The sequence below is a fragment of the Uloborus diversus genome, chromosome 4 (assembly GCF_026930045.1).
Source record: "Uloborus diversus isolate 005 chromosome 4, Udiv.v.3.1, whole genome shotgun sequence".
In the NCBI taxonomy this organism is placed as follows: Eukaryota; Metazoa; Arthropoda; class Arachnida; order Araneae; family Uloboridae; genus Uloborus; species Uloborus diversus.
This window is the reverse complement of record NC_072734.1, coordinates 153926140-153937016: the sequence shown is the minus strand read 5'-3', so window position 1 is coordinate 153937016 and position 10877 is coordinate 153926140. Positions and strand designations below refer to the sequence as shown.

At 33.2% G+C, this 10877-nt stretch overlaps 1 protein-coding gene across 1 annotated transcript; it reads left to right on the top strand.

Annotated features, from left to right (window-relative positions):
• The first annotated feature begins 409 nt into the window (after nucleotides 1–409).
• LOC129220929 (uncharacterized) lies at nucleotides 410–817 on the top strand. The gene has a single exon (XM_054855365.1). It carries the CDS (start codon nucleotides 410–412, stop codon nucleotides 815–817), a length of 408 nt encoding a protein of 135 aa, XP_054711340.1.
• Nucleotides 818–10877: the final 10060 nt, after the last annotated feature.

The window sequence follows — 10877 nt, the reverse complement described above, 5'->3', positions numbered from 1 at the left end:
GTACGCACTAAACTTTCTAACTAATGTATGAACACGGTCAGGATTTTAAAGGACTTAGTATGTTTGTTTGATTTTTTTCCAGTAATACATGATGGACTCTTTTTATTGAAAGGCTCAGGGTAGAAACGTGACAAGCCACAAGATGTGACTTTTCGATCAAAAGTTTTGGTCCTCATATCTAATATTGAAATAAGCTTTACAATGGATTGTGTCACTTGGATTTAAACATATCTGGTTTTAGTATTGCAGTATATGGAATGTACACTTAAGAGCCAAAACATTATGACCACCCCCACATTTTGCAATGAACTCGCCTGGATGACGTTGAAGGCACGTGATCAGGTGGAAGTGGTATTTAACTGCTGCTGAAGAGTCTAAAGAATCATTCTTTCACTCACTTCTGTGTATGATGGGAAAGGCTGCGGATCTAAGCGACTTTGATAGAGGGCAGATTTTAATGGCTCGAAGGCTCGGAACAAGTATTTCAGAAACTGCTCGACTCGTGAGTTGTTCGCGACTTACAGTTGTTAGTACTTATGCAAAGTGGATGAATGACGGTGAAACCAGCAGTAGACGACATGGTATTGGACGTCCACACGCTATTGAAGTAAAATGTCGTCGGAGACTGTCTCGCATGGTGAAGCAAAACCAGAGCCAGACAGTGGCTCAGCTGACAGCTCAGTACAATGGAGAGCCAAGTAGAATAGTATCGAAGCACACAGTTCAGCGGACACTGTTGGATATGGGGCTACGCAGCAAACGTCTCACTCGTTTGCCTTTGCTGACCAAGCGTCACCGTCAACTGCGCTTGCGCTGAGCCCGGGAGCATCGCGACTGGTCCATGGATCAGTGGGAGAGAAATGCCTTGTCAGATGAATCACGTTTTGTCATGCATCACGGTGATGGCCGTATCAGGATACGCCGTCTTCCGGGGAAAACAGTTGTTCCCTCAATGTACAGTAGGCCATACAATGAAGAGTAGGTAAGTGGTGGAGGTCTTATGCTTTGGGGGACGTTCTCTTGGACGTCTCTGGGACCCATGGTTGTGGTACAGCAGACCCTGAATGCCACAGGGTATCTGAGCATCATTGCGGACCAGTTGCACCCTTACATGGTTTCTGTTTTTCCAGCTGTAAATGGAATGTTCCAACAGGACAACGCCCCGTATCACAAGGCTAAAATTGGTTGGAGTGGCCCGACGAACATGATGCTGAATTCCAGTTAATGTCCTGGCCGTCTAACTCACCGGATCTCAATCCAATAGAACGTATTTGGGATGTCATATGACGGCAACTCAGAGTTCAAAGACCACCAATTCGCAATATCTCGGATTTGCGTGGCAATTGCTTAAACATCTGGTATAATCTGTCTCCGGCTATCTACCAAGGACTTGTGGCATCCATGCCAAGGCGTGTTGAAGCTGTGTTGCGCGCCAAAGGTGGACCAACTCGTTATTGACTGGTGGTCATAATGTTTTGGCTCTTGAGTGTATAATACCTTTGAAAAATTCTACAAATATTTTTTATGAGTTGGAAATTGGCCTACTGAAAATTCACATCAATCGCATGTCACATTCTTGCCCCGACCCCTTCAATTATTAAATTATGGCATACTGCTTTCCATTTGCATAAATTTCCCAAACCAATAAGCTCACATTTTATCCACCGGGTTTGAATCAGGAAAAACAAATGCCCTTAGAAATAAATGCATGGCATTATTCAGATACCATTCCCATGTGCTTTTTTCCTTATGAATGGATCCAATTTCCAGCTCAAACAACCAGAAATGTCTGCCAATTTCCACAGCAACAAAGAATACGTTTTCTTCAGTAGAAATTGGTATGTTATTGCATTTGTTCGGGCAAAGGGAAACCCAATATTAAATTTATTACGAAAATCAAACGCAGCCCTCACTACTAGTGACTCTTAACCTTTCTGCAGTTGGGAAAAGGTTCAGGTTCTTTTAGCAGAACGTGCCAATAATAAGAAAAACCGACAGAATCTTCTAAATTGATTTGCTTTTCATCACAAAATATAATTCTTTCATATTCTAAATTCCCGGACATGTGAACTTTTTCCCATTTCAGTCGATTCTTCTATTGTGCTTGGCTGGAATTTTCTTTCCTTGTTCTTCAGCAATTTGAAACTGTTGACTTTTATGAGCAAATTACTTTTTTGACATTGCATTCGCTAAATCTCCTGCAAGCTCACCTGAAGTTTTGTTCCTATTGCTCAAGATTTTCGTAATGGCTCATTTCTCTCTTTTTTGGGACATCCCGGAGATTTCTTTCCTCCGTAACCCTCTTATAATCGAGAAAAATTCAATGCTACACTTGGGAATCTTTTCAATTTTTATTGAAGATAGCTTTCGTTGAAAGTTCTTAATCACGAAAAACGACAATTTTGCCGTTCTCGAAGCCGATTAAAATAACTTTTCATCTCCTACAGTTAAAACTCAGTTTGCAGCCAAGTTTGCAAGTTTCCAAGGATGCAAGGTACACCTAAGCGCCAAACTAATTTACCTATTTCGGTTTATTTCAGGACTAATAGAAATAGCCTTACATACAGTTCACGCGTTCTCATTTTTTTTTCATCAGCAAGAACCGATGCTACGCTCGATATAACTAACTAAACTGCTATTACTAAAAAAATTGCTATTTGGAGAAACAAGCTGTACATTTGGAAATGCACTAAGTAATAAGAAAATAAGGCTGATGCATGTCTAACACTAATATTTTAAGCTGTGCGATTCAAACAGTGGCGTACCTAGCATGGGTTACCTCGCGGAAAATTTTAAAATTTGTAGTCTTAAAAATGCAGTGTAGATTAGCTTAGATAATGTTAGGGAAAATTTGGTTCGTAAGAGTCATCACGTAAATTTTTTGAAATCGAAGCATTAAAAACGCACATGTTACCTTCAAGTATGCTAGGAAAAGGAAGCTTCAGCGGAAATACCTCGGACATTTTTCGAAATTGTAGCTCTTAAAACGCAGTTTTAGAGAAGCTTTGGTGATTTTATGGGACCTACGGAATTTTTTCTAATTTAAAGTCTTAAAAACTCATTCTAGACAATTTTTAATCAAGATAATGTTACAGGTTGAAGAGGTTCGGGGAAACCCCCCGGGCTTTTTCTTCAAAACGCTACTGTAGGCCATCTTTAGAAACGTTAAGAAGACCAACAATTTTTCGAAATCAAAGCTCAAAAACGCATTTAAAGCGACTCTTTAGAAAGTCATGACCAATTTCGTATCAGCCCTTCCTCCCCGTGGTGATGCAACTGCATCTGATAGAGTAATTGTAATTTAAAATTGTGTAGAACATTTTCTAAATTAAAGTGTTAGTATTTTCAAAACTTGTCCCTTATTTTACTTCGGGTGTCACCCCCCAGTCGGGTGACACCGGGGCGGACCAGCCCCCGCATCCCATAGCGAAGCCACTGATTAGAGTGTTGTGAAACTATTTAGCTAATATAGTAGTTTCAAATTTATTTTTTCCCATGCTTCTTAGTATTGAGGTAGGGCAACGATAGCTTAAAAAATCTAAAAGAGAACAAAAGGAACGATCAACTAGAAGAAGGGAATTACGTGGATAAATACCATCTTAAAGGTAATATTCCATGCGCACCGGAAATATGTATTGAGAGAATAATGAATAAAAATTATTGGCAAATTTCATAAACGAACAACACTAGCTGAAAATTTCACCACCAAGAGAAAATATTTTTTGAAATATAATCTTATCATTTTTGAACTTGCTCAATTTCCAACTGCAAATTTCATTATAAATATGCACCCACAATACGCCTTCTTTAGATACTTTATAGAATTTCTTTTAGTAATTCCAGCCGTTTAAATATTGAAACGAATGCATTAGAATACTTTTACATTAACACATTAACTCTGAAACGGAAATTCTGTTTCAAAGAGAGTTACTAAAAATGTCAAAAAACACTTACATCAAATAGTTATTCATGTAACGAAAGGCTGAAGTAATTTATGTTTATACTTCGGGTTTGTTATTATGACGTCTTAAAAGTTTTGCTGACATTGACATAGCGTTAATCGCACTTAAAAGCATAGACATTGAAGAATACATTTTCCTCCTTTCAAATGAAAATTGACATTCATATCATAAAAACGTGTTTTATTCCATCAGAATGTTATACAGATAAACACGAAAATAAAAGTTTTCTACTAATATGATAAGTACGCCAACTGAAGCATTAATATTTACAGTGTAAATAAAAGTTCTAACAAGCGTACACATAAGAAACTGAATGTTATAATTTTTAGCACAAGTCAATAACTTAATCCTTCTTCTGATTAAGTATCTTTAGAAATTGGCAAAAGAACGCAACATTATTTTTTTAACACCATATTAACTGAAATTATCGTATTACACATTATGTATTAAATTACTTCAACTAAAGTGTTTTTCTTTTCCGGACATTTTTTTAAATTACAAGTATATTAGGATAAAATTGACAAGTAAGATGAGTTAGTTTGGCTGTGATAAAACTAATTCTAATCTTAGTTAGTTTGGCTGTGATAAAACTAATTCTAATCTTAAAAAGCATTTCTTCTAGGAAATGTAACTGAAAAAGAACGTTTAATATGGGACAGAGGGGAGGGGTTACATTTGCAGTAGTATCGCGAAGATTTTCCCAGCAGATCGAAATAAAAACCTAAAACAGTTCCCTATTTCAACGAACTTTAAAGAAAATTTCGCAAGATTAGGTTTTTACGTTTCAAGTTAATCTTTCAACAAAAATGAAGCGGTGAAAATAAGATCCTTCAATACTTTGAGATTTTCCAATTGTTGGGAAGTCCTTCAACGGCTTGCACTGGTACAAGTGAAGAATAAAAGAAAATATTTTCATAAAATATAAAGCAACAAGTAACTTGAGTTCTGAGCACATTTTATGTTGATACTTCATAGCAACTTTAATTTAACTGCCTTTTAGAACACTGCAATAACCCTTATAGCAAAACATCTCACATAAAAGTTATAAACACGTCATAAAGATCGCCGTCATACAGTTACAAAATTCTGACGTCACACAGGATTCATGTTATAATACATTTGGGGCATGTTTTACGTGACTTAACCTTTATGTTTACCCCTTATGTCACCATTATGTTGCATCTTTATGAATTGTGACGTCGTCACAAACTAAAACTCTTAAGTTATTGCAACCTGTTGATGATTATTCAGTAAATTCTGTGTCCGTCACGTGACTAGGGTCTTTATGTGACAGTAATGCAACCTTCACATGAGGTTCCCTTGTTGTAGCTGTGACATTAGGAAAAGTAGGAAAATGTATTTTAAAGTGCCTATACAATATGAAATTCATATTTACGAGGGTTGTTTGAAAAGTATCTGGACATTTTCTGCGTTGTGAAATCACGCAAACGTATTCAAGCCCACTCACAATATCTGACTTTGATCCTGTGTGTACATGCTTTTTTTTCGCATCTGTCTATGCATCAGTCGTTTGCAAGAAGCCTTTGACTGATGTAGTTTGTAGCTCTCGTCTTTTTTTTCTTTTTTTTTTATTTGCAGAAAAATGACCAAACAACTATAGCAGCGCTATTGATTTAAATTTTGCCCGAAACTAGGAGACATCGAAGTTTAAATCCTTTTTAAGATCCTAATGTTTGACAAAACTAGACTTTTGTAGTTCAATAGGCTCCTTACGCTTTTTATATGACCCCCTGAGATTCTGACTGTCCCCAAAACTCAAGAGGTCATTAAATTGAACTAAATTTAAAAAATGAGTGTACGTTATGGAAACACCATTAAGTGAGAGGTATAGAGTCCCCAGGAGACTACTTTGTGCGGGGTTTAAGTTTTCAATGCTTCAGGTAGGTCAGTTATTTTCTTTTTTCACCCGAAGTTCAAAAATTTTTCTACTGCCACGTGCACTACATTGCAAAGTCAGTTTTTATCATACTTCAGAAAAATTTTATTCTTCGTAGTATATTCGAGTATGATATTGTATACGATATGTGGAGCATCAATGAAAAACATCAATTTTATCATCCGCTTTCAATCGTCTGTCTTTTTCTTATCACTGCAGAAGAAAATAAAAAATATAAATAATCTGAGAGCAAAAATCACATTCGATATTTTTCTTCGATTTGCTATTCCAGGACCCTTAAGACATTAAATTTCGATTTCCAGCAAAGATTTTGATTTGATTTATGATACTCTAAAATTTTTTCTTGTCGGTTCCTGTTTTTGAAGCTGAAGAAAAGAATAAAGATGTAACCTAGACGAAGGATAAACATCGTTTAGTTAAATAAAAGTAAAATGAAAATCTTAAATCACGAATGGATCATTCCACGTCAAATCGTTTAAACTAAATAGTCGGCCGTGCCGTCATATCTCCCATTTTCTCCGTTATTTTTTTACGAATAGATATCCATGAGATAAGCTCAAATTATTTTTTTAAAGGTTTTTTAAATGAAAATTACGCTTTGAAAATTTTTTTCAAAATTTCAATTTTTGATCATTTTTCGAAGTTACCATTTTGGCATAAATTTAGAAAATCTCTGTAATTTCTTTATTTTTCAACCAATTAAGCTGAATTTTTTTACCAGTTTCAGGCTTTTTTTTTTTTTTCGTTGTGAACGACAGAAAGTATTCTGTGAATAGTTGGGTGTTGCCACTCTTTATCTAAAGTTAGTTTTTATGCTTTTTGATTTGGGAGATTAAATAAGTCATATCTCCAGAGTACCTACTATGATCTGCATCGAATTTTTTGTAGCATATTTAAATCATTCTCTTGCTATGTAGAAAAAAGTAGAAAGGTGTTTTTTAATTGTTTTGAATTAAAAAAATAAAATGTATTTTGCAGAAAATACAAGTTTTCTATTGCTTTAAATCCCTCTTAAGCTTAGTAAACCCCCAAAAACTTTTCAGAATATTTAATACTGGACTGTCAAAGGATAGAAATTAATTTGTATAAATAGTAAATCGCTAAAAATTTGTTCACTTTTGGGAAAAAATTGTGGAAAACATTGTGCGGTGTTCAGAGTTCAAAAACAAAAAAAACACTTTTGATTGAAAGTGTATATAATATTAAAAATAATTTGATAAATAGTGTAAAAAATACTTCTAATGGCATTATTTTGCTTTTTGTTCCGACATTAAAAGATGAAAAAAATTTTACTATTGAAAAGTTTTCAAAACATAATCTTTTTTGGATTACGTTACACCTGAAAATAATCTTCCACACTTACAGTACTCATGCAGCGCAACTCTAGATTTCTCTGAAGAAGATTATTTTTGCTGATTGAAGTATATTTTAAAATCTCTTTTAAACTTATTGATAGAAATTCTGATTTTCTCATCTCTTGATACAAGGGGAATAGTAAATTTTTTTATTAAATGCAGTTCGCACAAGTATTCCTTTCATTTCACATTTTATAATTGTCGAAAGCTAAGTGTCGATTCACTTTCACAGCGAAAGAGGAATGATGCGCATTGCATGAGTGTTTTAAGAGGTGGAAGATCAATGTCAAGTGTTATGTAATCCAAACAAGTTTATGCTATAAAAATTTTTCAATATTAATTATTATTTTTTTTCCTCTTTTAATGTCAAAAAATGCAATATAATGCTCTTAGAAATATTTTTACACTATTCTTTAAATTATTATTCTTAATAATTAGTACACTTTCAATCAAAAGTTTTTTTTTTTTTCTTTTTTTTTTTTTTTTTTTTTGTGTGTGTGAACTTTAAAACGGAGGTTTTCCACAATTTTTTTTCCCAAACTGAGCAACTTCTTAGCGATTAACTATTGATACAAATCAATTTTTATGCTTTGGCAGTCCAGTATTAATTATTTTGAAAAGTTTTTGGGCTTTTTAAGGTTAAAAGGGATTTAAAGCAATAGAGAACTTGTATTTTCTGCAAAACACATTTTTTTTTTTAATTCAAAACAATTAAAAAATACCCTTCTACTTTTTTCTACATAGCAAAAGAAGGATTTAACTATGTTACAAAAACAATTTTATGCATATCACAGTAGTACTCCGGAGATACGACTTATTTAATCTTCCAAAAAAAAAAAGATAAAAACTGACTTTAGATAAAGAGTGGCAACATCCAACTATTCACAGAATACTTTCTGTCATTTACACTAAAAGAAAAAAGTATTTGCTTGAAATTGATACCGAATTCAGCTTAATTGGTTAAAAAATAAAGAAATTATAGGGATTTTCTAAATTCATGATAAAACGGTGACTTTGAAAAATGATCAAAAATCGAATTTTTTAAAAAATTCTCCTAAATGTAAGTTTCATTCAAAAAATATAAAAAAAATAAAATAAAATAATTTTAGCTTATCTAATAGATTTTTAAAAAAAATAATGGGCAAAATCGGAGACATAACGGCACATGGCATTAGGCGATTATGAATAATAACCCATTCTCGAAAACAGTGTAAACACTTCATCGTCAAGACAAACATTTTTTTATTTTTAAAAATCAGTTAATAATGTTTAATAAGAATTTATCATATTTTTTCAGCGAATCTTCATTTAATTGTGTATGCTCAATGAGATCGTACTTAAGTAGTGTATGAGATGTTTTAAAACTTTGTCTGGAACAATAAGGTTTATACATAAAAAGTAGTCGAAAACTTTGTACTGCATAGTGAATAAAATATGACAACGTATATAAAGTACAAATACAAAATGAAAAAAGGTTAAAAAACCAGCAAACAGCTGTTTCGGCACTCTAAAATACAAATGCCATCATCAGTGCAAATAAAAACGAAGAGAGGTTCAACCCGACTAAAACACAGTCGAGGCAAACATTGGAATGACACACAAGAAAGAATTAGAGTGCCGAAAGAAGATTAAGAGTGCCGAAACAGCTGTTTGCTGGTTTTTTAACCTTTTTTCATTTTGTATTTGTACTTTATATACGTTGTCATATTTTATTCACTATGCAGTACAAAGTTTTCGACTGACAAATGGGGCATTTATAGTGTTTCCTGCCAGTGCAAATTAGCCTACATTGGGCAGACTCGACGATCCCTCAAATTCCGGATAAAAGAACACGAAAACTACGTCAAAAAACAGGATCTCAAACGCTCCTCTATTGCTCAACATTGTTGGTCTTGTGGCCATAATTTTATTTTTTCTACCGCCAAAGTTATTCACGAGTGTTCGTCCATTCATGATTTAGATTTTTGGGAGTCATATTACATATGGAAAAATGCTAATTTAATCGTCAATGATTTGTCTAGCACTCCCCCTTTTCCTAATGTTTGGAAGTCTGTTATTTGATTTATTTTTTGTCCGTGACGTTTTCTCCTGAGTGCAACTGTCCTCTGTAGTTCTGACGTAACTCTGACGTCATCGTTTCCGGTACTGCTCTCATATCTTTTACAACTCGTCTCTCATTCCAATGTTTGCCTCGACTGTGTTTTAGTCGGGTTGAACCTCTCTTCGTTTTTATTTGCACTGATGATGGCATTTGTATTTTAGAGTGCCGAAACAGCTGTTTGCTGGTTTTTTAACCTTTTTTCATTTTGTATTTGTACTTTATATACGTTGTCATATTTTATTCAATAAGGTTTATATTAGGTATAATTCCCGCAAACCCTTAGGAGTTGGAATGGGATTTATGATCGTGCTGAAATGAAACAAGAATTAAAAATGCGAGTTAAATTATATAATTCACAACAACTAAATGTAGCAAAATCTTTTGTTGGGTCTCTTTTCCTTAAGGGGGTCCGGGACACAAAAATCCTCAAATTTTGCAAATTTTTTTTATAATTTGAAAAATTGCTCCGTTTTTTTCTGCTTAAGAGGACGTTTGAATCTTGTTCCTACCTTAAATAGAACGAAAGTTATAGTTATTTTTGTTGCATGCATCTAACGAATGTGTACATAACTTTAAAACTTTAAACGCGTTTTTCTCCATGATGCAATTTTTCCCGATTTCTTGCATTCAAACTCTTATAAGTCAGGAACCGATAGAGATAAAGTAATGAAACTTGGAGCATATCTTTTTCAAGCAATTTACTTAAATTTTTATTCGGCGAATTTGAAAAAAACGTTTACTGCAAAAATTATGATTTTTTAAAAAAAAAGTATCTTCGAATTTTTCGAAATTTTTCTTCAAATATTTTTTATTTTTTATTGAATCAATATTTTTAAAATCGCCGAATAAAAATTAAAGCTTAGATATTTGTGCATACTTTTTTGAAAAAAAATTGAAAATTGACCAACAATATTTTGAGTTATAGCAATTTAAAGCAACCCCATTTTTTTGAAAAAAACTAATTAAAGTTAAATAAAAAAATATTTTTTTTCATATTTATGTTATGATTTTGCTTATTAAATAAATGATGAATCAGTTCAGAAAACTTCAAAACTCTAAAGTACATAATAAAAATTTTTTCAAAATGTGTCCCGGACCCCCTTAATAATCACACTTCTTTCGAATTTAAAAAGTGATCCCCAGCATCCTCAAATCACGTGTCTACAGTCTACGATTTCTTTCAAATTTGTACGTATTAACGCTTTACTGATGTACCTGTTATAACCTGATAACAATAGTATTTTATTTGGGAAAGAAAAAACACATTGCTTTGTTTTGTGCTTGTGCTGTATTTCTGTGTGTGTGTGTGTGTGTGTTTTTTAATGATTAAAACGTCCTTTGAAGGCTTAACTGTCCACTATGTTATTAGACTACTTTGATACCGAAATATTTGAAAAATCTTCAAAAATTACTCATGTACGAATCATTAATACTTCATTACATAAAAATAAGTGAAAAATAAATAAAAATACTATTAATTGGTATTAAACTATTAAAATACAAATGAATGAATTACCAACGTTTCAATGCACAAAAACTGA

What these genes read in the sequence shown, in the direction of transcription:
- LOC129220929 (XM_054855365.1), top strand. Translation starts at nt 410, where the DNA reads ATGGGAAAGGCTGCGGATCTAAGCGACTTTGATAGAGGGCAGATTTTA.